This window comes from Mobula birostris, chromosome 13, assembly GCF_030028105.1.
Source record: "Mobula birostris isolate sMobBir1 chromosome 13, sMobBir1.hap1, whole genome shotgun sequence".
In the NCBI taxonomy this organism is placed as follows: domain Eukaryota; kingdom Metazoa; phylum Chordata; class Chondrichthyes; order Myliobatiformes; family Myliobatidae; genus Mobula; species Mobula birostris.
The window spans coordinates 16,455,048-16,482,016 of NC_092382.1; the positions used below are offsets into that span (position 1 = coordinate 16,455,048).

Below are 26,969 nucleotides of genomic sequence, written 5' to 3' on the forward strand. Positions count from 1 at the left end.
ATAGTTTCTGCAAGCACTAGTTCCTTGTCCACCTCAGTTTTTTTTGTGTATATAGAATACTCAGCAACTGTTTTAACGCAGAAAGCGGCTCCCGTAAACAATATACTCAATATCAACATGTATCTAATGCCAAAGTACAATCCTCTTAAAAATATAGATATAAAACACAAGGGGTTCTGCTGTTACTGGAAATGCAGAGACGCACACACACAAAATGCTGAAGCAACTCTGCAGTTCAGGCAGCAACTAAGCAGAGGAGCACACAGTCTAGGCATTCTGAAGGAGCTCGGCCTAATCGTTGTCTATTTATTCCTCTCCACATTTGCTGTCTGATCTGTTGATTTCCACCAGTAATTTGCAGAATTTACCCACACTTTTTTCAGTTAACCAGTTTCCAGATGTTTCTGATCCTTCATTTGTAGCCACATGCTGCCGGTCTGATTCACTTCCTCCTCGTCCTTGTAAATGATAGGCCCCATTTCCTTTTGGAGCCCCAAAGCCCTGACTCAGGATGCCAACTCTAGTTTCTGACTCTGCTCCATCGAACATTCACTCGCTAGTCTGCTGTCGGACTTCACAGGCGCATTGCAACAACCCAACTGTCTTTGTAATTACTGAAAATGACACGAAATGTTGAAAAGAGCAGCGGAGAAGGAATTTAACCCCCTTAGTCCAGAGTCCTGAGGAATGTCAAAGCTACAGTGAGCTCATCATCTGATTCAAACTGGAGAAAATCATGCAGGGAATTCGTACAGGTGTATAAAATCATGAGAGGCATTGGTCGTGGAATAGCCAGTTGCTTTTTCCCTGGACTGAAATGGCGAACACTCGGGGGCAGAGCGTTAAGGTGTTTGAAAGTATTTGCAAGACAGAAGTCAGAGCGGTGGGCGTATGGAATGCACTGCCGGTGATGGTGGTGGAGGCGGATGCAATTGAGTCTTTAAAGAGAATAGATAGGTACGTGGAGCTTAGAAAAATAGAGGGCTATGTGCGACGGTAATTCTAGGCTGTTTGGAGAGTAGGTTACATGGTCGGCACAACACTGTGGGCCGAACAGCCTGTACTGTGCTATTGATTTCTATGATTCTATGAAATTCAAGGGAAGTCTGCTATCGCACGGTGTGGTGACTAGCTGCAACCTGTCATCACAGGGAGAGTGAGAGGGGAACGGCAGGGATGGATTTTAAAATACTGATATGGAACAGAAACATGGGCAGGGACCAGATGGGCCGAGTGGCCTCTCTCGTGTACATTGTGAGTGTGGTAGAGACAGTAAGTACCTGAGACACGGGATTTGATACAGAACCGATTTATCTTTCACAGATCCACAACATTAAACATCAGTCTACTTTCAGGCTAATTATCAGCAGAACAAACTCCTCCAATGCTCAGTGACCAGGGTTCAGTCCTGGGTGCGATGAGCAGCCGCAAGAACTGCAGATTCTGACAGTAACAGTCCCTCATGAACCTGCAGCTGCCTTCAGTCACCGTGATGGTTAAACATTTAACACGGAGCTAATTTGAACTTCCTCCCTGATGTGAAGTTTCTGGTGTTGCAGCAGCTGTGAAGATTGAGTAAAACTCTTTGCTCACTCTCGACAGAAATGTGGCCTCTATTTATTGTGAACTCACTAGAGACAGTAAGTACCTGTTGTGGCTGTGATTCCCATACACAAATCCTTTGACTTTTCTACACTGCTAAAAGTTTACAAAGCACGTCAGTGGGTGAAGGACATTTCAACTGAGATAATTTTAGTCTCCATGGTGCCTTCTGGTAAAACACTGTCACAACTCAAAACAATTTGGAGGAACAAGATTTCATCTTCTAACTAGCTACAGTTCTGGCATCAGGCACAATAAGAAACGTTCTGCTTCCCTCTCGGTATCAAAATGGATCATTCCTCCCCTTCCTCAGTCTGTGACTTGGCTCAGTTTGTCTGTCTCCTTCGCATTCTGAGCATGTGCCACACACCTACTAAGATCACATTTTATTTACACGGCTGTGACTGGAGACTTTCTGATTATTATGTCCCTCCTGGCATTTGATGGTGGTAAACTAGGAGCCAGCAATGGTATTGATCCTCAGGAGTACCTGATTAGGTTTTCTTCTTTGGAGACCGATAAACTGCCGGTTGTGTGTGGTCGGATGAGTGGGTCGTTTTCAGACCGGAAGGAGGTATCGTTTGGAGTACCCCAGAGATCAGTCCCTGACCACAGTTCTTCACAGTTTAATGGCCTGGCGGAGGCAGCGAGACGTGAGATGTCCCAGTCTGCCGGTGACGCAGAAAGAGCGGAGTGGGGGAGGGGAGGCTATTCACATACAATTTCGTAGCTTTGCAATCTGTACACAGTGCACTGTGGGGCTGCAGTGGCGGGTTTCATTGCTGGGATCAGTGCACAGTCACTGTGGGCTATGAGGATTTTGTGAATAAAGTGCCGTTCTTCTGTTTAGTATCTCAAGCCGCAGAGCAAGCCCATCGTTGGTATACTTAAGTTGTATTTATGGCGTTGTGATAACTAGATGACAGCCCTCCACGACCTCTCTGTCCTTTCCTTTCAATATTCGACTTCACTCGTAAATCTGTCATCCGATGCATTGACATAGAACTCGCTAATACAAAAGTTAAATTTTTTCACCAACAACCCTATGGCTTCTAAGCAAACAACGTTACTTTATTTGCTAATTATATTTTGTGATAATTAGTGAGTGCAACCGTGTCATATTATTAAATTAAGTATTATATGTTTTATTGTACCAGTTACACACTGAAATGCAGTGATAGGCTATAATCTTGTTAATGTCTTAACTATCACTACATTTCTGTGGAGCTCTGGAATTCATAAATTTCTTTCATCTTGGTTTAGTGCTTGACATTGTAAGAAGCCCTATTCATATATATATTCACAGATTCACAGGTGAAGTGTCGCCTCACCTGGAAAGATGTTTGGACAACGGAGAGAGTTCGGCCGTCCGGCCCTTTCACTGTGACACCCCGAACTCCACATCAAATCCATCCAAACCAATCTGGGTGAACTTTAATGACCAATAAATATAATTCCTCTCAGTGATCAGCTGTCTGAGTGATCCCCTGACTCTGAGAGGAAAGGGTGTCTATGGTCCACATTGTCGGGGTGTTGAGTTTACCAGGAGACAGAGACTGCAGGGACGAGAGGTTTTCTGTTGACTAATACACTGTGTGTGGACCCCGCTGGCAATTCTGGTGTTGTGACCCGAATCGAGACAAACACCAGGCTGCCCACTCCACCAACAACACGGCACAGCCGGACACATAACAGGGGACTTTACATCTCACAACACTGGATTCAGTGATGAAACCCGTGATTAATGTTGTTGTCCCACCGAAATCATCAGAAACGTCCATTCAGGTGTTTTTAAATACGAGCCCTCCCCCACAGGTGACGTCACACAGGCGCATCCACGCTCCTGACGTCACACATGGGCTCCCCACAGCGGGATCTGTCAGCACGTGCGCGGTGTCTCACGTCCCCGCGCGCTGGTGAGCTCGAGCTTTATCGGTTTAACGGCTGGGCTACTAATCACGTGACCAGCCCCTCCCCCACCGCTGTCAACAGAGGAGTAGGCGCTGCGGTATTCCCATTGGTGGGAAGCGATGTCAATCACTGCTTCCAGCCAATAGCGGAGGCGGACCAGCCGAGAGAGTGTTACCCCCGCTGACTCCGTCTCCCGAACTTTCCGTCACGGCGGGACAACCGTCAAAGTAAATGTCCGCTTTCTGATTTATTTCCATTTCCCTCCGAGGGAAGTTGGGGCGTTTGTGAAGCGTCTCCTGCGGCCGGAGTCTGATGTGTCGCTGAGAGGTAGGAGGAGACCGCTCGGCCCGTCGGTTTGATGCCGGTTCCCCGGGGAGGGAGAGGATGAAGACGGTGAGAGAGGGGGCGGACAGGATGTTTGTCCCGGTGGGGACAGGAGGGGCTCATCTGTGGAAATGTCTGAGCCCACGGTGGTGGCGATTCACCACATTGGGGGGCAAACACCGGCAGACTGTTGCCCTGCAAGCGGGGCCAATGGTCCGGGCAAAGTGACAATTATTTGTGTTTTGTTGAGACTGTACCGGGAATATGGTGTAAAATCCCGCTCCCCACACTAACACGGGTCACACAGACCAAAGAACAAACTGCCGGAGGAACTCAGTGGGTCGGGCAGCATCTGTGGAGGGAAATGGACCGTCAACATTTCGGGCCGAGACCCTCCCTCTGGACTGAGAGTGGACGGGAAATAGTCCGAGAAAAGAGGTGAGGGGTGGGGATGGGGCAAGAGCTGGGGAGTGAGAGGTGGATCCAGGTGAGGGGGAGGTGGGAAGGTGGAAATAGTGACGGGGTGGGAGGTGAGTGGTTGGGGCAACACGGGGCTGCAGAAGATGGAAATTAATTCCATAGAGGATTAACAAAGAGGTTAGAGAGTATTTGTTATAGAGAGTGCAATGAAGATTCACCAGACTGATCCCTGGAGTGGTGGGGTCATCATATGAAGAAAGATCAAATGTGATAACCCTTTCATTTAGAGAATCGTGGACTGAGAGGTGAACACATTGAAATGCACAACATCATTACCGGCTGAACCAGGGATCCCAGTCTCTGAAAAAGGGGATGGACTGTCCGGGACTGAGATGAGGGGAAATGTCTCCACTCCGAGGGTGGTGAATGTCTGTAAATCCCCACCACAGAGGCCGGTGAAGACTCGGTGATCGTCCTGACATAAAACAGCGGCCGGCAGATGTGTGGAGACCGAAGGGATCGAGGAAATGAGGATCGGGCAGAAACATGTGGCTGAGATGGGAGAGCAGCCTTCATCTTGTTGATGGTTAGAGGGGCTGAATGGCCACCTCCTGCTGTTTCTCACTTGATGTTTCAGTGTTCCTGTCCAGTGAGGCTGGAGGAATGTGAATAGAAATGAGTGTTTATAAACATGGACAGATTTAAATGAAAACTGCACATTTCCGTTTTGGGTCTGAATTGTGTGTTGGACCGGGATGGGAATCAAGCCCGTCACTCTGTGACCTGGGGGTGGAGGGTAAGGGACAGGGAAGATCTGGAGGGAAAAAGTAAAAATAGATCTGGTGTAAATATGGAATAATGTGGGAAATGTAGCGGATGGTTCGGGCAGCGTGTGAGGGGCGAGGAGCAGAGTCACCGGTTCAGGTGGGAGACCCTCCACCAGTCATGTGATCCCATTTCCTGTTCACGTTTTTCCACAGACCTGCATCATCTGTAGTTCACTGCTCTACGTGTACGTGTAGCTTCATCTTTTGCCTGTTCAGACAAGTCAGTGAGATCCGGATCTGTCACGTCCTCTCGTTGTGGGTGGACAATGATTTTTCTGCAATATTTTCAGCATGTTTCCATATTACCACATAACAGTTACAGCACGGAAACAGGCCATCTCGGCCCTTCTAGTCCATGCCGAATGCTTTCTCTCACCAAGTCCCAGACCTCAGACCATAACCACTGTGCTGAGGCCTGGGACTAGGCCTCATTCCACTGTTTTTACCTACTGAAGTGCAGCCAATGTTTCTGAATGTCTGACCCATTTATGTGAGAATTTAGCCTTTTCTATTTATCTGAGCTTCTCATAAATGTGTATGGTTTACTTCAGCTTCACTCCAGAATTTCCAAAGCAACAACCCAGTCAGTCAAATAGTTCCACACAATTAAAATAGTTTACAGTATTACATTTAAAAAATATTTATGTTGTACTACTTATATAATTTAACTATTTAATATGTATATTCTTATTTTAAATCACAATGATTAAAATCTATTGTTATGAATTAGGTTCTATTGCTGCTGCAGAGACAACAAATTACATGACATCTGCCAGTGCTATTAAACCTGATTCTGATAATTGGTCTGGGAGACCCACCACCGGTCGCCTAATCCCAGTTACCGCAGATCGTAATGTGAGATTGAAGCCTTTTCTATTTATTTGTGTTCCTCAGTTGAGTTAAGTTTCCCGCTGTGCTTCCAAAGCAGAAGCTCAGCCTGTCTAATATTTCCACACAATTAAAATGGGGAATTTGTTTATTCTTATCACGTACTGAGCTACAGTGAAAATCTTGCCTGACCTACCATCCACACAGATCGATACATTACTATGGTACATTGAGCTGATATACGACAAAACAATAACTGTAACAAAGCATTATGGCTGCAGAGAAATTGCATATTCATACAACACAGGTGTCACAAATGCAGAAATTTCTCTACCTCAGTCCATCAATGGAACACACCAATACCCTTTCAACAGATCAATCTTTGTAAGAAATTAACTTTTCCAACCTTATCGATGCAATCATCCACCCTAGGGATAGGATAGGCATCTGATTTTGTTACTGCATTTACCTTCCTATAGTCAGTGCAAAATCTAACACTACCATCAGGTTTGGGCACAATAACGCAGGGTGAGCTCCAATCTGATGTTGAAGGCCTAATAATACCACTTTCAGCATATATTCAATTTCTTGCTCAGCCAATTTACACTTTTCTACGTTCATGCGATATGGGTGTTGTTTAATCGGTTTGGCTTGACCAATATCTACGTCATGTACTGCGACCGTGGTTTGCTTGGGAACATTGGGAAATAAATCCTTAAATTTCAAAATTAATTCCTTCAGCTGTTGTTGCTTTGGCTGCAGATGAGCCAACTTGTTGTCAATATTTTCGAGAACAACCAAGTTCATTAGCCTAACCAGAACCATATTTGGCTTGTGTAAAGTTTCAGACGAGTCAATTGTTTCATTCTCAGGGTTGTCAGATTTATATGTTTGACAACATTCACTGATGGTGCCTGCTCGTCAGAATAAGGCTTTATCATATTGATGTGTACCACCCGTGTTAGCTTACGTCAGTCGTGTGTTTTAATAACATTATTCACATCATTAATTTGAGAGACTATTTCATACAGTCCATTGAATTTCGCCTGAAGACGATTTGTCAACATTATCCCCCACCATGTATTTTCTTTTGTTTTGGTCCGCTTATCAAACCAACACTTCATTTTGTTTTGAGAAATCTTTAAGTTTTGTCTCGCTAGACGACAGGCTTGGTGTAGTTTATTTTTGAACTTGAAAACATAGTCTAACAAATTAACATATACCTCCCCATCAATCCACTGTTTCTTTAACAAGGTCAAAGGTCCCTTCACTCTATGACCAAATACGTTCAAATGGACTAAAGCCCAGTGATTCCTGTAACGACTCTCTTCAGCCTGATTTATACTTGTGCATCAAATGTACACCGTAGGCACCATGTACCCTGCGCCGTAGGGTGATGTGTACCTCCTCAAAAAAGTAACTCGCGTCGCGGTGACGCAGACTGCAACAACTGTGATTGGTCCGCTTGGTAGCATCGCATTTCTGGTTGCTTTTCTCCACCTTGTCAGTACACTGATGCGAAATAAATGGTTGGAGACAATGAACCAAATCGTCAAGTCTACCTGCCGACATGGGAAAATATTTGAAATGCATTTCCTCGTCCATGTCTTTCATGAAGAAGCTCAACAGTGTTAGAGAAACACCACCGCCAACTTGCGTTTTGGTGGTGAAGTGCAGAGCGATGCAGTCACAACTACGCATGCTCCCTACGGCGGAGGGCTACGCAAAAATTAAATTGGGCCTATGGTGTAGGATACGGCGTATCCCGAACGCACAAGTATAAATCAGCCTTTACTGTGAACAAAAGCAAATGTATTCCTTCATCCCAGTCTTTTCCATTTTCAACACAGTACGTCTTAATCATTGTTTTGAGGGTAGAATGAAATCTTTCTAAAGGCCCTTTTGATTCCGGATGGTACGCAGACGATGTAATTTGTTTAGCTCCCAGTTCATAAACTACCTGCTGGAATAATCCAGATGTAAAATTACTTCCTTGATCACATTGGATTTCTTCAGGCAAACCAAATAAAGTAAAAAACTTGTTAAGAGCCTTCGTCACAGTTTTAGCTTTAATATTTCTGAGAGGTATTGCCTCTGAGAATCTGGATGCAGTACACATAATAGTTACCAAATACTGATGGACAGCTTTAGTCTTTGGCAACGGGCCAACACAATCCACTATAACTTTGGAACAGGGTTCTCCGAATGCAGGTATAGGCCGGAGTGGGGCCACTGGGGTAACCTGATTAGGTTTACCCACAACTTGACAAGTGTGACAGGTTCTGCAAAAGGTCACAATATCTTTCCTCAAATTCGGCCGGTAAACTTCTTTCATAATCCTTTTTACAGTTTTATTCACTCCAAAATGGCCACCGAAGGGCATACTGTGGGCCAAAGTTAAAATTTCAGTCCTATGAACTTTAGGAACTACAACTTGGTGAACAATTGCCCATTCCTCACTCGCAGGTATAGCAGGTGGCCTCCACTTCCTCATTAACACTCCATCCTTGAGATAATACCCTACTGACATTTTCTTAATCCAATCATCTGAGAGAGATGTTTCTTATAAAGCTTCAATCTCAGGGTCTCAGTTCTGTTCTGCTATAAACTCCTTCCTAGACAGGGATAAATCTTTCTCATCAGACTTACTACCTGAATCCTGTTGGAACAATGAAGGCTGAAAGGTCCCTGACAAGTCATCATAACCTGAATCCTGGTCAACCTGATTTTGGCTATCATGGGTATCAGAATCATGCTGCACAGAACCGTCTGCATTGGCAGACATTTTAGCCATACTTCGAATTACTGCGATAAATGTTAAAATCCATCTGTGGGTTGTCAGTGGTTGGCTTAGCTGTCAACTGCACTGTAGGAACAACTATACCATCTGCCAGGTCATTCCCTGACAGCAAAGTAACATCTTCCACTGGTAAACTGGAGCATAATCCAATCTTAACAGGTCCCGAAACAAACCCTGACTGTAAAGTTACCTTGTGCAATGGCACAGAAACAATGCTGCCCCCAATGCCTTTAATAAGATTTACCTCATCATTGTACATCTCATCACCAAACTTTAGAACGCTGTCTCATGGAAGTGACTGAAAAGCCACAATATCTCAAAGAATTTTCACTGGTACCGGGGTTGACCCTTCCATTACTAATACAAACCCATCTGACATAAAATGATGGAATCCCTTCTTAACTCAGTCAGACCTCTCAGTCCTTAACTGAGCCTCAACAGAATGTTCAGAACCCTGTGGGTTTATAGGTGCTTCAACATACTGATCACAGGCATGTGGGACTGCCTCCTTTTCCTTTTTCTTCTTCAGGACAGAACAAATAGCCACCATATGACCAGCTTTCTTACAATAGTAACAAGTAAGACCAGAATATTTCTCCTTCAACTGCTTCCCTTCATCCTCACTCTTGTTACGAGTCCCAGCTTTAATTTCTGGTTTACCCTGGTTATCCTTGCTATTCTTTTGGAAGCTCTTATTCTGGGTAAACTTAACGTGATGAGTTAAAACAAACTCATCTGCTAATCTAGCAGACTCCTGCAAAGTGGCAGCGTCCTTTTCATCTAAATCTAAATCAAGGATGCACCTTTTGAATTCTTCAATTAAAACCAACTCTTTCAAGCTGTTAAAATCACCACTTAACATTTTTATATGTGCACCAGCGGTCAAAGCACACAAACTTCTCATTAGCAAATTCCATATAAATCTGGTTCACAGATTTCCTCAAATTTCTAAACTTTTGCCTGTATGCTTCTGGGACCAACTCATAAGCTTTGAGCACAGCCTGTTTCACTATGTCATAATCAGCTGCTTCAACAACTGTCAAAGCAGAATAGGCTTGCTGAGCCTTCCCCTTAATTACACTTTGTAAGAGAATGGGCCAACCCTCTTTTGGCCACTTTAAACTCTGAGCAACTGTCTCAAATTGCTGGAAGTATTTATCAACCTCTGCCTTTTCAAATGGGGGTACCAATTTAACTTCCTGACTGCCCTCAAACTTATCACCAGAGTTTAACGCTAGACCTCTTTGCTGCAATTGCTCTATCTTTTTCAGTTTGAACATCCTCTACCTTTCTGCTTCCTCTCTGTTTTTCTGCCTCTCTAGCCTCAATCAGCATCTGCCTGTCCACAGCCTCCGCCTGTCCACGGCCTCCATCTTTATTTTTTCTAACTTGTATGGGAGCTCAAGCTCACTAGGTTTACTTTCAGGAAACACCTCCAACTCCTCCACTTTAAACACACCCTCAGATACATAATACTCAGCTATTATCCTCTGCATCTGTGACCTCCTCATTGTCAATTTCATCTTAGCAAGTTTTAACCTTCCAGCAATACTCAATAACTCAATCCTTCTGGCATCCTCTAATGCCTCAGAGGTTGGCGCTTCCAGACATCTATCAACATGCATTGCTTCTGATTTCCTACACACAAATAAATCAAAAGGGATTTCACCAATGAAGTCGAGAAGTAATCTATATGCCCCCAAATCTGTTCATATCCAGGACGCAGGCCCCAATTTTTTTACGAACCGTAATGCTTTAGAAATGAACCAGCAGCAATATACTACACCTGGAGTCTGGTTTTGATGTTAAAACCACTATCTTTATTAGTATCTACTTCTAATATAATAACTTAAGCAAGATAAACAATAGTTAACAGAGGTATGTGTACATATGTGTGTAAATATAACTCCCAGCCTACTGAGCTCGGGGGAAACAAGGCTTGGAGTCTTGAGACGGTAAAGTATGAAAGTTCAGTTCAATCACAGAATAGGTGATGAGAGAGAGATATTTGTAATCCAGGGTAAATGTTGAGAGAAGGCAATTATGTCAAATTCCACAGTATCCATGGTGGTAAAACGAGAGAACAGTTGCTGTAGATTTTATCCATCATTGTTCCAAATCCACATACGAATTATCACCAAAAGTAACTTGTCACAAGGGGTATCGTCTTCAAGTGAATTACCACACCACACCCAGGCAAGGGTTAACACATAAGTGGTCTTCACAGGATACCCCAAATCAGATCCACTCCAATGGATCAAACGAGGTGACAACCACACATTCAATGTATGCTGAATCGATAATTAACCCACCCTTGTGGGCATAGGAAAGTTCTAAACAGTGACCCATGGCCACTCGTTCCCTTGTTTTGAACCTTCCATTTTTCCTCCTTTATCTCCACCTGACTCTGAGTGTCAGTGTCCTCGGTTAAAACTAAACAAGCTGCGAGTGATGTGAACAAGATGTAAGTCAGACTGATCCGCCTTAATCTCTCCCTCTCTTAGAATGACAGCCCACAGCAAATGAAACCTAGGGATTCATAACAACGGTCACTCCCCATTGTGAACTGACTGGTGTGCCAGTAGTTGGGATGACTGAGTGAATCCCTTCCCACATTCTTTGCAGGTGAACGGCTTCTCCCCAGTGTGAACTCGCTGATGACTCTGTAGGGTGAATGATCGAGTGAATCTCTTCCCACATTCTGAGCAGGTAAACGGCTTCTCCCCGGTGTGAACTCGCTGATGTACCAGTAGGGCGGAAGAGTGAGTGAATCTCTTCTCACAGACTGAGCAGGTGAATGGCTTCTCTCCAGTGTGAACTCGCTGATGACTCTGTAGGTTGGATGACTGAGTGAATCCCTTCCCACAGACTGAGCAGGTGAACGGCTTCTCCCCAGTGTGAACCCGCTGATGACTCTGTAGATCGGATGACCGAGTGAATCTCTTCCCACAGACTGAGCAGGTGAATGGCTTCTCCCCAGTCTGATCTCGTTGATGACTCTGTAGGTCGGATAACCGAGTGAATCCCTTCCCACAGACTGAGCAGGTGAATGGCTTCTCCCCAGTGTGAACTCGATGATGACTCTGTAGGTTGGATAACTGAGTAAATCTCTTCCCACATTCTGAGCAGGTGAATGGCTTCTCCCCAGTGTGAACTCGCTGATGACTCTGTAGGTGGGATGACTCAGAGAATCTCTTCCCACATTCTGAGCAGGTGAACGGCTTCTCCCCAGTGTGAACTCGCTGATGACTTTGTAGGTGGGTTGACCGACTGAATCTCTTCGGACAAACTGAGCAGGTGAACAGCTTCTCCCCAGTGTGAACTCGCTGATGTACCAGTAGGCTGGAAGAGTGGGTGAATCTCTTCCCGCAGACTGAGCAGGTGAATGGCTTATCCCCAGTGTGAACTCGCTGATGACTCTGTAGGTTGGATAACTGAACGAATCCCTTCCCACATTCTGAGCAGGTGAACAGCTTCTCCCCGGTGTGAAGTCGCTGATGATTCTGTAGGTGGGATGACTGAGTGAATCCCTTCCCACATTCTGAGCAGGTGAACGGCTTCTCTCCAGTGTGAACTCGCTGATGACTCTGTAAGTGGGATGACCGAGTGAATCTCTTCCCACAGACTGAGCAGGTGAACGGCTTATCCCCAGTGTGAACTCGCTGATGACTCTGTAGGTTGGATGAATGAGCGAATGTCTTCCCACATTCTGAGCAGGTGAATGGCTTCTCCCCAGTGTGAACTCGCTGATGACTCTGTAGGTGGGACGACTGAGTGAATTCCTTCCCACATTCTGAGCAGGTGAACGGCTTCTCCCCAGTGTGAACTCGCTGATGATTCTGTAGGTGGGATAACCGAGTGAATCTCTTCCCACATTCTGAGCAGGTGAACAGCTTCTCCCCAGTGTGAACTCGCTGATGACTCTGTAGGTGGGACGACTGAGTGAATCTCTTCCCACATTCTGAGCAGGTGAACGGCTTCTCCCCAGTGTGAACTCGCTGGTGTACCAGTAGGGCGGAAGAGTGAGTGAATCTTTTCCCACATTCTGAGCAGCTGAATGGCTTCTCCCCAGTGTGAACTCGCTGGTGAGCCATTAGGTTAGATGACTCAGTGAATCCTTTCCCAGAAATTCAGCAGATGACCAGCCTCTACCCAGTGTGAACTGACTGGTGTGTCCGCAGGTGGGAAGACCGACTGTATCCTTTCTCACACAAAGAACAGATGAATGGCCTTGCCCAGTGTGAACTTGCTGATGTACCTTCAATTGAGATAACCGAGTGAATCCATTCCCATTGTCTGAGTAGGAGAACGGCCTTTCTCCTGTGTAAGATGACGGGTGTGTCAGTTGGTCAGATGACTGAGAGAATCCCTCCCCACAGTCTGAACAGGAAGGATGGTCGATCCCTTGCTCCACTTCTTAGGTATCTCGACAGAGTCAGCAAAACTGGTGTGCCGTGTTTGAGATTGCTGGAAGCAAATTCCTCCTCGTTTTTAACCTGTAAAAAGATTTACAAAATCCATCAATGGGTGTAGGACAACATTTCAGATGAGATTGCTTGAGTTGCCAAGGTTTGATCTGGTATCACACTGTTACAGTGAGGTTCAACCCAAGTTGGAGAGATAAATCATCTTCTGACTGGTCACAGTGCTGGTATCTGGAATGACCATCAAACTCTCTGATGCTCTTCCTGTCTCTATCAGAATGGGGCATTTCTGCCATCTCCAATTTGTGACTTGGCTCAGTCTGACTCTCTCCATTGGTATTATTTCCTGTTCCTGCTGAGCAGCATGGGTGCCTGGCCCCATCATATCTGAAACACTTTCACACAAATAGTCTTTCTTGACGTGCAGCGAGGATTTTCTTTTATGTATTATTAACTTAAAGTGCCACAGTTTTAAGTTTTAATGCCATATAAAAAATTCCTGCTGAGATGAATGGTTGGTCCACACAGCTGTGAAAAGGACTTAGAGTGAATTTTTGTATTATTTCAGGTTCTTTTCACTGTCACAGAAAAGGACAACACAGAAACAGGCCCTTTTGTTTGTGCTGAACTATCATACTGTTACAGTGAGGTTCAACCCAAGTTGGACAGAGAAATCATCTTCTAACTGGGCACAGTGCTGGTATCTGGAATGGCCATCAATTCCCTGATGCTCTTCCTGTCTCTATAAGAATGGGACATTTCTGCCGTCTCCAATCTGTGACTTGGCTCAGTTTGACTCTCTCCATTGGTATTATTCCCTGTTCCTGCTGAGCAGCATGGGTGCCTGGCCCCACAGTAACTGAAACACTCTCGCGCAAATAGTTTTTCTTGACATGCATTTGGGATTTTCTTTTACGTATGATTAACTTAAAGTGCCACAGTGTTAACGCCATATAAAAAAATTCCTGCTGAGATGAATGGTTGGTCTGCACAGCTGTTAAAAGGACTTGGAATGAATTTTTGTATTATTTCAGGTTCTTGTCACAGTCATAGAAAATTACAACACAGAAACAGGCCCTTTGGACCATCTAGTTTGTGCTGAACTATTTAAACTGCCCACTCCCATACCCCTACCATCCAGGTACGTATATAAACCTCTTAAATGTTGAAATTGAGCTCGCATTCAGCACTTGTGCTGGCTGCTCATTCCACACCCGGATGACTGTCTATGTGAAGAAGTTTCCCCTCATGTTCCCCTTAACGTTTCACCTTTCACCCTTAACCCATGGCCTCCAGTTGTAGTCCCACACCATCTCAGTGGTAAAAGCCAGCTTGCATTTACCCTATCTATAACCCTCATAATTGTCATATACTCCATCAAATCTCCACTCAATCTTCTACGTTCCAAGGAATAAAGTCCTGACCGTTTAATCTTTCCCTATAACCCAAGTCCTTCAGACCTGGCAACACCTTTGTGAATTTTCTCTGAACTCTTTCAACCTCTTTTACATCTTCCTGTAGGTTGCTGACCAAAACTGCACACAATTCTCCAAATTAGACCTCACCATCGTCTTGTACAATGTCAACAAAACATCCATCTCCTGTACTCAGTACTTTGGTTCATGAAGGCCAATTTGCCAAAATCTTTCTTTCTGTCCCTATCTAACTGTGACACCACTTTCAGTGAATTATAGACCTGTATTCCCAGATCCCTTCCTTCTACAGCACTCCTCAGTGCCTGACCATTCCCTGTGTAAGACCAAAATGCAACACCTCACACTTGTCTCCATTAAATTCTATTTTGCATTTCTTCACCCATTTTTCCATCTGGTCCAGATCGCACTGCAAGCCATGATAGTCTTCCTCGCTGTCCACTACACCCCATTCTTGGTGCCATCGACAAATTTGCTGATCCAGCTAACCATGTTAGCATTCAGATTACTGATATAGGTTACAAACAACAGATCCAGCTCTAATCCCTGTGGCACACCACTAGTTACAGGCCTCCGGTCAGAGAGGCAACCATCTGCTGCCACACACTGGCTTCTCCCAAAGACAGTGACTCATCCAAATTACTATCTCATCTTGAATGCTGAGTGACTAAACCTTCGTGACCAACCTCCCATATGAGAACTTGTGGAGTGCTTTTGCTAAAGTCCATGTAGACAACACCCACTGCCTTGCCTTCATCCACTTTCCTGATAACTTCCTCGAGAGACTCTATAAGATTGGTTAGACATGACCTACCATGCACAAAGCCATACTGTCTATCCTTAATCAGTCCACATCAATCCAAATACTTGTACATCCGTCTCCAATAACTTTCTCACTACTGACGTCGGGCTCACCAACGTATAATTTCTAGTTTATTTTTAGAGCCTTTCTTGAACAGCAGAACAACATTGGCTGTCCTCCAATCCTCCAGTGCCTCACCAGTCTCTAAGGATCATTTAAATATCTGTGCTTGAGCCCCGACAATTTCTGCACTTGTCTTCTGCAGAGTCCCAGGGAACAACTTGTCAGGCCCTGGGGATTGATCCACGCTAATTTGCCCTAAGACAGCAAACACCTCCACCTCTGTAATCTGTGCAGGGTCCAGGAAGTTGATGCTGCTTTGCCTCATTTCTATAGACCCTGTGACCATCTCCTGAGTAAATACGGATGCAGAAAAGATCTCCCCCATCTGTTTTGTCTCCTCATATGGATTACCATTCTGATCTTCCACAGGATTAATTTTTTCCCTTGCAATCTTTTACCTCTGAACATATCTGCAGAATCCATGAGAATTTTCCTTCACCTTGTCTGCAGGGGCAATCTCATGCCTTCTTTTATTTCTTTCATAAGTGTTCACTTGAATTTCCTGTACTTCATAAGTACCCCAACTGTTCCTGTCTTCCTGTACCTGGTGTGCACCTCCTTGTTTTTATTGATTTGGGCGAGGAAAGCCAAAGGAGTGATAGAGCTGTATGGTGGGAGGTGGGGTAAGAGGTGGGAGGTGGGGTAAGACTAAAGTTGAAGGGGGAATGGGAACCTGTGGAAAGCGGCCAGTGAGTGAGCATGCCAGTGAAGGAGTGGAGCTTTGAGGCTTTGACTCGAGAGATTCTGGCAGTTTTGGGCAGTTGGGCTGTGCAGTCAAGTCAATCAAGATTTAAATTGATCAGCAGAAAGCCGTTGATTAGACAGTCAAGATTTGAATAGCTCAGACTCAGCAGAAAGCAGCTGATTGGGCAGTTGAGGACAGGTGACCAAGTATTTTGAAAAGCTTAACCAGATAAATAGACGGGTAGCTCAAGCAAAGCGGACAGTGAGTGAGTGGGCCAGTGAAGGAGTGGAGCTTTGAGGCTTTGACTCGAGTGGCTTCGACGAGAAGAGGCGGAGGACCAGCTTGCTCGCAGTTAGTCTTTTCAATGTCTCCTGAGATGGTAATGTGCCTCCCATGTGAGATGTGGCAGCCTTGGGGGAACGCCCCTCTCCCGGAGAGTCACATCTGCCAGAAGTGCATATGGCTGAGTGATCTGGAAGACCGTGTAAGGAATCTGGAGCAACAGCTGGATGACGTTCTACACATAGGAGAGAATGAGGCAGTCATAGATGAGAGCTACATGGAGGTAGTCACACCTAGGCTGTCAGAAGCAGGTCGTTGGGTGACAGTCAGAGGGGGGAAAGCGAAGGTGAGCAGACAGGTAGTGCAGAGCACCCCTGTAGCCATTCCCCTGAATAATAAGTTTACTGTCCTGGATACTGTTGTCGGGGACAACCGACCAGGTGTGAGCCACGGTGGCAGGGCCTCTGGCACTGAGTCTGACCCGGTGGTGCAAAGCGTGGGATGGAGAAGAGGAGAGCTGTCGTCATTGGAGACTCTATAGTCAGGGGAGCAGACAGGAGATATTGTGGACATGAAAAGGAGACCCGCATGGTTTGTTGCCTCCCGGGTGCCAGGGTCCGGGATGTCTCTGACCAGGTGCACGACATCCTGGTACGAGAGGGAAAGCAACCAGAAGTCGTGATACATGTTGGGACCAACGACATAGGCAGGAAGAGGGATGAGGTCCTGAAATGTGAGTTTCGGGAACCATGCAGAAGGCTGAAGAACAGGACCTCAAGGATGACATTCTCAGGATTGCTGCCACTGCTACGTGACAGAGATGGTAAGAATTGGAGGAGATGGCAGTTGAATGTGTGGCAGAGGAGTTGGTGCAGGGAGCAGGGTTTTAGATTTTTGGATCATTGGGATCTCTTCTGGGGAAGGTGGGACCTGTACAGATTGGATGGGTTGCACCTGAACTCGTGGGGGAGCAATATCCTTGCAGGTAGGTTTGCTAGCATGGTTCGGGAGAGTTTAAACTAATTTGCGAGGGGGATGGGACCCGGAGTGATAGAGCAGTGAAAGAAGTGCATGGAGTAAAGCCAGATCTAACATATAGAGAGGCTTTGAGGAAAGAGAAGCAGAATAAACGGTGTAAAGACAGTAAGGTAGAAGGGCTGAAATGTGTGTACCTCAATGCAGGAAGCATCAGGAACAAAGGCGATGAACTGAGAGCTTGGATACATACATGGAATTATGATGTAGTGGCCATTACAGAGACTTGGCTGGCACCAGGGCAGGAATGGATTCTCAATATTCCTGGATTTCAGTGCTTTAAAAGGGATAGAGAGGGTGGAAAAAGGGGAGGAGGGGTGGTATTACTGGTCAGGCATAGTATTACTGCTACAGAAAGGGTGGGTAATGTAGCAGGATCCTCTTTTGAGTCAGTATGGGTGGAAGTCAGGAACAGGAAGGGATCAGTTACTCTACTGGGGGTATTCTATAGGCCCCCTGATAGCAGCAGAGATACAGAGGAGCAGACTGGGAGGCAGATTTTGGAAAGGTGCAAAAATAACAGGGTTGAGATCATGGGTGACTTTAACTTCCCTAATATTGATTGGCACCTGAGTAGTTCCAAGGGTTTAGATGGGGCAGAGTTTGTTAAGTGTGTCCAGGACGGATTCCTGTCACAGTTTGTGGATAGGCCGACTAAGGGGAATGCCATACTAGATCTAGTACTAGTTAATGAACCGGGTCAGGTCACAGATCTCTCAATGGGTGAGCATCTGGGGGACAGTGACCACTGCTCCCTGGCCTTTAGTATTATCATGGAAAAGGATAGAATCTGAGAGGGCAGGAAAATTTTTAATTGGGGAAGAGCAAATTATGAGGCTATAAGGCTAGAACTTGCAGGTGTGAATTGGGTTGATGTTTTTACAGGGAAATTTACTATGGACATGTGGTCGATGTTTAGAGATCTCTTGCGGGATGTTAGGGATAAATTTGTCCCGGTGAGGAAGATAAAGAATGGTAGGGTGAAGGAACCATGGGTGACAAGTGAGGTGGAACATCTAGTCAGGTGGAAGAAGGCAGCATACATGAGGTTTAGATGGGTCTATTGAGGAATATAGGGAAGCAAGAAGGGAGCTTAAGAAGGGGCTGAGAAGAGCAAGAAGGGGGCAGGAGAAGGCCTTGGGTTGTAGGGCAAAGGAAACCCCCAAGGCATTTTTCAACTATATGAAGGAAAAAAGGATGACAGGAGTGAAGGTAGGACCGATTAGAGATAAAGTTGGGAAGATGTGCCTGGAGGCTGTGGAAGTGAGCGAGGTCCTCAATGAATACTTCTCTTCGGTATTCACCAATGAGAGGGAACTTGATGATGCTGAGGACAATATGAGTGAGGTTAATGTTCTGGAGCATGTTGATATTAAGGGAGAGAAGGTGTTGGAGTTGTTAAAATACATTAGGATGTATAAGTCCCCGGGGCCTGATGGAATATTCCCCAGGCTGCTTCACGAGGTGAGGGAAGAGATTGCTAAGCCTCTGGCTAGGATCTTTATGTCTTCGTTGTCCACGGGAATGGTACCGGAGGATTGGAGGGAGGCGAATGTTATCTCCTTGTTCAAAAAAGGTAGTAGGGATAGTCCGGGTAATTATAGACCAGTGAGCCTTACGTCTGTGGTGGGAAAGCTGCTGGAAAAGATTCTTAGAGATAGGATCTCTGGGCATTTAGAGAATCATGGTCTGATCAGGGACAGTCAGAATGGCTTTGTGAAGGGCAGATCGTGTCTAACAAGCCTGATAGAGTTCTTTGAGGAGGTGACCAGGCATATAGATGAGTGTATTGCAGTGGATGTGATCTATATGTATTTTAGTAAGGCATTTGATAAGGTTCCACACTGTAGGCTTATTCAGAAAGTCTGAAGGCATGGGATCCAGGGAAGTTTGGCCTGGTGGATTCAGAATTGGCTTGGTTGCAGAAGGCAGAGGGTCGTGGTGGAGGGAGTACATTCAGATTGGAGGATTGTGACTAGTGCTGTCCCACAAGGATCTGTTCTGGGACCTCTACTTTTCGTGATTTTTATTAATGACCTGGATGTGGGGGTAGAAGGGTGGGTTGGCAAGTTTGCAGATGACACAAAGTTCGTGGTATTGTAGATAGTGTAGACGATTGTCAAAGATTGCAGAGAGACATTGATAAGATGCAGAAATGGGCTGTGAAGTTGCAGATGAAGTTCAACCCGGAGGAGTGTGAGGTGGTAGACTTTGGAAGGACAAGCTCCAAGGCAGGGTACAAAGTAAATGGCAGGATACTTGGTAGTGTGGAGGAGCAAAGGGATCTGGGGGTACATGTCCACAGATCCCTGAAAGTTGCCTCACAGGTGGATGGGGTAGTTAAGAAAGCTTAAGGGGTGTTAGCTTTCATAAATCGAGGGATAGAGTTTAAGAGTTGCGTTGTAATGATACAGCTCTACAAAACTCTGGTTAGGCCACACTTGGAGTACTGTGTCCAGTTCTGGTCGCCTCACTACAGGAAGTATGTGGAAGCATTGGAAAGGGTACAGCGGAGATTTACCAGGATGCTGCCTGGTTTAGCGAGTATGAATTATGATCAGAGATTAAGGGAGCTAGGGCTTTACTCTTTGGAGAGAGGGAGGATGAGGGGAGACATGATAGAGGTGTACAAGATAATAAGAGGAATAGATAGAGTGGATAGCCAGCGCCTCTTCCCCAGGGCACCACTGCTCAATACAAGAGGACATGGCTTTAAGGTAAGGGCTGGGAAGTTCAAGGGTGATATTAGAGGAAGGTTTTTTACTCAGAGAGTGGTTGGTGCGTGGAATGCACTGCCTGAGTCAGTGGTGGAGGCAGATACACTAGTGAAGTTTAAGAGGCTACTAGACAGGTATATGGAGGAATTTAAGGTGGGGGTTTGTATGGGAGGCAGAGTTTGAGGGTCGGCACAACATCGTGGGCCGAAGGGCCTGTACTGTGCTGTACTATTCTATGTTTTATGTTCTAATAACAGAACAGAGAGTGCAGGTGTTGTGGAGATAGTGCTGTTCAGTCCTCAGACAAAGTCAGGAATGTAAAAGTTGAGCATGGTGCAGTGAATATGCTGAGGCCTGTATATTTCAATACAAGGAGCAGTGTAGGAAAGGCGGATGGGTTCAGGGCATAGATCAACACCTGGAATTATGGCACTAGAATCTGGCAACGGTGGCCTGGGACAGGCTACTTTATGGCAAAGGTGTGCTTGGTAAATGGGAGGCTTTCAAAGCAAAACTTTGAAAGTACAAAGCGGGTATGTGCTTGTTAGAATAAAAGGTAAAGATAGAAACTGTGGGGATCCTTGGTTTTCAAGAGATATTGAGACCCTGGTGAAGCGCAAAATGGAGTTGCATAACAGGGATAGGCAGGTAGGTTCTTATGGAGTATAAGAAATGCAAGAGAACACATAAGAAATAAATCAGGATGGCTGGCCTTGCAGAAAAGATGAAGGACAATTCTAAGGGATTCTAGAGATAGATTAAGAGCAAAAGGATTACAAGGGACAAAGTTGGCGATGCATGTTTGGAACCAAAGCAGATGGGAAATATTTTTTTTCACCTCTATTTACTCAGGAGAGACACGGTTGGTGGCGTAGTGGCATCAGTGACGGACTTTGGGATGAAAGGTCCCGAGTTCGAATCCAGCCGGCTCCCCTGCACGCTTTCCATCCGTGCTGGGTTACGAGCTGGTGATCTCTTTGGAAACTCACCCAGCAGAAGGCAATGGCAAACCACCGCTGTAACTTGCCTCGTACGCGGTTCCCCACTACGTCAGAGAGGCGTAGAGGGAATCGCCCGCTAACCGGAGAAACTCCGGATGCAATGTACCTTTCCTTTTCCTTTACCCAGGAGATGGACACAGAGCCTGTGGAAGTGTGGAAAAGCGGCATTAACATCATGGACCCTGTACAGATTAAAAAAGAGGAGATGTTTGCTATCCTGAGGCAGATCAGCATGGATAAATCGCCAGGGCATGGCAAGGTGCTCCCTCGGACCCTACGGTAGGCAACTGCAGAAATTGTCAGGGCCCTAGCGGAGATAATTAAATCATCCTTAGTGACAGGGGTGTTATCAGAGGATTGTAGGATAGCCAAGGTTATTTCGCTGTTCAACATAGAACATGGAAATCTACAGCATATTCCAGGCCATTCAGCCCACAATGTTGTGCCAACCATGAAATTTACTCTAGAAACTGCCTAGAATTTCCCTAGCACATGGACCTCTATTTTACTGAGCTCCATGTACCTATCTAAGAGGCTATTAAAAGACCCTATTGTATCTGCCTCGACCACCACTGCTGGCAGTGCATTCCACACACCCACCACTCTCTGTGTAAAAAAACTTACCCCTGCCTTCCCTTCGGTACCTATTTCCAAGCAGCTTAAAACTATGCCCCTCACGTTAGCCATTTCAGCCCTGGGAAAAGCCTCTGGCTATCCACACGATCAATACCCCTCATCATCTTATACACCTAAAAAAGGCTCTAAACATAAACAAGGAAATTATACATTGCTTTGAGGATTTGTTAGAAGTATACAATATTATGAGGGTATAGATAGTGTAAATGCAAGCAGCTTCTTCCACTGAGATTGGGTGGGATGACAACCAGAGGACATGGGTAAGAGGGGAAGGTGAAAATTTCACAGGAACATTTGGAAAAGCTGTTCGCTGAAATGGTCCTGAGAGTGTGGAATGAGATGTCAGCACAAGTGGTGCACGTGAGGTCGATTTCACCATTAAGAGAAGTTTGATAGGTACCTGGATGGTAGGGTGTGGAAGGCGATGGTGCTGGTGCAGGTAGTTGCTTTAGACGGCTTAAATATTTTCAGCATTGTCTAGATGGGACAAGTGGCCTGTTTCTGCACTGAACTTCTCCAAACTTCTTTGACAGAGAAGCTGTCCAAACTTGACTGGAAGGGGAAACTGGTAGGAGTGACAATGGAGCAGCAGTGGCTGGAGTTTCTGGCAGCAATTCGGGAGCTGAGTGCACGGCAGATACATCCCAGTGAAGCACTCTAAAGGCAGGAGGACACAACCGTGGCTGAAGTGAGAAGTCAAAACCAACATAAAAGCCAAAGAGAGGGCAGAAAGAACAAAAAATATTGGGAAACTTTTAAAAACCAACAGAAGACAGCTAAAAAAAAATCTCATGGCATTATGATCACTGGATACAAAGTGTTCCCATACAGTAATTTCTGTCACTCTCTCTGGATCATTTCCTAATAGCTTATTCCACATTTCTACATTGGAAATTCTACGTACTGATTAAGGGCACATTTGACAAGCTCTACTCCATTTTGTCCTTTTATGGTGTGGGGTCCTAGTCAATATATGGAAATTTTAAATTGCTTACAATCTCAACCCTTGTTTCTTGGCATAGTCTGCGATCTCTCTACAAATTTGTTCCTCTAAATCCCTCACTGTTGGGTGCAAACAACTCCCAGTAACGGCTACAATATCATAATTCCCTGTCCTGGGCTCATCTGGCTTCTGCTACGATGCTTCTTGCATTGTGATATAGACAGCTTAGGAGAGTCACTGCGCCATGCTCAACCTTTTGATTACTGACTTTCCCTGAGGTCTGAACAACATCTGTCTGGTGTCAAGAAAACAACCTCTCCCTCAATCTTGCAAAAAACAAAGGAGCTGGTTGTGGACTACAGAGAAATGGAGACATCAATGGATCTGCTGTTGAAAGGGTGAACAACTTCAAATTCCTTAACATAAACATCACCAAGGATCTCACCTGGTCTGTTCATACTGGCTGTGTGGTGAGAAAGGCACAACAGTGCCTCCTTCATCTCAGACTGTTGAAGAAGTTTGGTATGGCTCCTCAAATCCCAAGAACTTTCTACAGGGGCACAATTGAGCGCATCCTGAGAGTCTGCATCACTGCCTGGTATGGGAACAATACTTCCCTCAGTCGCAGGACTCTGCAGAGAGTGGTGCAGACAGCCCAGCCCAACTGTATATGTGAACTTTCCCCTATCCAGGATATTAACATTATTGTGTAAAAAGGTCCCATTGGATCATTGGGGAGCTGAGTCACCCCAACCACAGAATGTTGCAGCTGCTACCATCCGGGAAACACTACCACAGCATAAAAGCCAGGACCAGCAGGCTCCAGGACAGCTTCTTTCGCCAGGCCATCAGACTGATTCATTCATGCTGGTACAATTGTATTTCTATGTTACACTGAATGCCCTGTTGTACATATTAATTATTATAAGTTACTATAAATTGCACATTTAGATGAAGACGTTATGCAAAGATTTCTACTCCTCATGTATATGAAGGATGAAAATAATAAAGTCAATTCAATTCAATTCACCCTCTTCACTATCTGTTCTATCATTCTGGCTCCAATACTCCCTGTAACTTCAGTTTAACCACCCACCCCACAGGTATGCACTAGCAAGCCTTACCATTAGGATATTCATTCCCTTTTAGTTCTGTTCCCCAACTAACAAATCCCCTATCATCCCTTTGACTTTGGTCAGTCAGGTAATCCCCACCAAGAGTTTCTAAAGTGGTCTACCTGTTGTTGTGGGGGATGGCAACAAGAGTCTCCTGCAATGGCTGTTTACCCTCATTCCCCTTCCTGACTCTCACCCAGTTTCCTGTGTCCTGCACGTTGGGTGTAACTCACCTCCCTTCATGTCATATCAATCACCCCCTCCGACTCCTAGATGATCCAGAATTCATCCATTTCAAGTTCCAACTATTTAAAGTGCAGGGTTACAAGCTGCAGCTGGGTGCACATCTTGTAGGTGAGGGCATCGGGGACACTGGAGGTCTCCCCTCTAATTTGTAATGACTAGTGTGCGGAAAAATCTTGTGCTGTGCAATTTTTTGCCTGGTGACAATGTGTGGGCACTAAATTTTATATTTTGAGCTATTCATTTTAACAGCTAGCAATCACTGTCAATAAAAACTTTGATGTCCTCTAGGTTTGATCAAGTTCATCTGCACTCTCACATAACCTATGTAGCGGGCCTGTAGTGGGTAATGAAGGATTTTCTCACCACAGCTTTTGCACACTGTCCATATGTGATTTGCTTGCTAAATGATGCTATAAAAAGGCAGATTTCAAATATCACTCCATTTCTTCCCACTTGCAAATTCTCCAGTAACTTTTGCGTCACCACAATACACACAGGTAACACCAGTTTCTGTATTGTACATAAATATTTCCCCTGAACCCTCCCCCAGGTGACTGATGGTGGTGAAGTCAGTGATGGCAATGCCAATGAATATGAAGGGAAGGGCAGTAGTCTGTCTCATTGGAGTCTGGCACATTTGTGATGTGAAAGCTACTTGTTGCCCAGGACAAAGGTGTTTGATATCATAATGTACCCAGAGAGAGTGGGACAAAACATGTTCTCACGGGTAGAAAAGTCCAGAACAAGAGGGGGTGGAACAAGCAACAGACACAAAATGCTGGGGGAACTCAGCAGGCCAGGCAGCATCTATGGAAAAGAGTACTAATGCTGAGTTCCTCCAGCAATTTGTGTGTGTTGCTCGGATTTCCAGCATCTGCAGATTTTCTCTTGTTTGTGACTGGAGGCAGAACAAAGGTGATTTTCACAACAGCTGATGTAAAAGATTTTGTTCCCTTTCTCCGAGTTCCCGATCCTTGCATTTAGACAGCTGGAGCTCAGCTCTGTCTGAGAGACCCATCGGTTCCCATTCCCTCATCAGCCGGAAGCTCCCCGGGGCCCGTGTACGGATGGTGGGGCTGAGAGAGAGGGAAGAGAGCAGGACTGTCCCGGGATTGCGGGTCACGGAGTCCGGAGTCACAGCAACTACCCGAAGTCGGTGTTGAAAACGCCGCCCGGTGAGACCCCCAACCCGGAGATCCCTTCTCACCTCAACCGATCATCCGGGGCCTTTTGTGCCCCGCGCGCTGGTGAGCTCGAGCTTGGTCGGTTTAACGGCTGGGAAACTAATCACGTGACCAGCCCCTCCCCCACCGCTGTCAACAGAGGAGTCAGGCGCTGCGCTATTCCCATTGGTACGAAGTGATGTCAATCACTGCTTCCAACCAATAGCGGAGGCGGACCAGCCGAGAGGGCGTTACCCCCGCTGACACCGTCTCCCGAACTTCCCGTCACGGCGGGACAACCGTCAAAGTAAATGTCCGCTTTCTGATTTATTTCCATTTCCCTCCGAGGGAAGTTGGGGCGTTTGTGAAGCGTCTCCTGCGGCCGGAGTCTGATGTGTCGCTGAGAGGTAGGAGGAGACCGCTCGGCCCGTCGGTTTGATGCCGGTTCCCCGGGGAGGGAGAGGATGAAGACGGTGAGAGAGGGGGCGGACAGGATGTTTGTCCCGGTGGGGACAGGAGGGGCTCATCTGTGGAAATGTCTGAGCCCACGGTGGTGGCGATTCACCACATTGGGGGGCAAACACCGGCAGACTGTTGCCCTGCAAGCGGGGCCAATGGTCCGGGCAAAGTGACAATTATTTGTGTTTTGTTGAGACTGTACCGGGAATATGGTGTAAAATCCCGCTCCCCACACTAACACGGGTCACACAGACCAAAGAACAAACTGCCGGAGGAACTCAGTGGGTCGGGCAGCATCTGTGGAGGGAAATGGACCGTCAACATTTCGGGCCGAGACCCTCCCTCTGGACTGAGAGTGGACGGGAAATAGTCCGAGAAAAGAGGTGAGGGGTGGGGATGGGGCAAGAGCTGGGGAGTGAGAGGTGGATCCAGGTGAGGGGGAGGTGGGAAGGTGGAAATAGTGACGGGGTGGGAGGTGAGTGGTTGGGGCAACACGGGGCTGCAGAAGATGGAAATTAATTCCATAGAGGATTAACAAAGAGGTTAGAGAGTATTTGTTATAGAGAGTGCAATGAAGATTCACCAGACTGATCCCTGGAGTGGTGGGGTCATCATATGAAGAAAGATCAAATGCAATAACCCTTTCATTTGGAGAATTGAGGACTGAGAGGTGAACACATTGAAATGCACAACATCATTACCGGCTGAACCAGGGATCCCAGTCTCTGAAAAAGGGGGTGGACTGTCCAGGACTGAGATGAGGGGAAATGTCTCCACTCCGAGGGTGGTGAATGTCTGTAAATCCCCACCACAGAGGGCGGTGAAGACTCAGTGATCGTCCTCACATAAAACAAAGGCCGACAGATGTGTGGAGACCAGAGGGATCGAAGAAATAATGATCGTGCAGAAACATGTGGCTGAGATGGGAGAGCAGCCATCATCTTGTTGATGGTTGGAGGGGCTGAATGGCCACCTCCTGCTGTTTCTCACTTGATGTTTCAGTGTTCCTGTCCAGTGAGGCTGGAGGAATGTGAATAGAAATGAGTGTTTACAAACATGGACGGATTTAAATGAAACCTGCACATTTCCGTTTTGGGTCTGAATTGTGTGTTGGACCAGGATGGGAATCGAGCCCGTGACTCTGTGACCTTGGGGTGGAGGGAAAGGGACAGGGAAGATATGGAGGGAAGAAG

General features: G+C 46.0%; 1 protein-coding gene and 1 long non-coding RNA gene across 2 annotated transcripts in view; one reads left to right on the forward strand and one right to left on the reverse strand.

The window, feature by feature from the left end:
• Positions 1-10,543: 10,543 nt before the first annotated feature.
• Positions 10,544-26,969, reverse strand: part of LOC140207824 (uncharacterized) — a 32,896-nt gene continuing 16,470 nt past the window's right edge. Inside the window, exon 4 of the mRNA XM_072276385.1 lies at positions 10,544-12,842. Coding sequence (XP_072132486.1) covers positions 11,262-12,842 — 1,581 coding nt within the window. The 3' untranslated portion in view covers positions 10,544-11,261. The remainder of the gene's footprint in view (positions 12,843-26,969) is intronic.
• LOC140208463 (uncharacterized) lies at positions 21,204-23,818 on the forward strand. The gene is made up of 2 exons (XR_011888791.1): positions 21,204-21,493; positions 22,384-23,818. It is a non-coding gene; the product is annotated as an uncharacterized lncRNA (long non-coding RNA).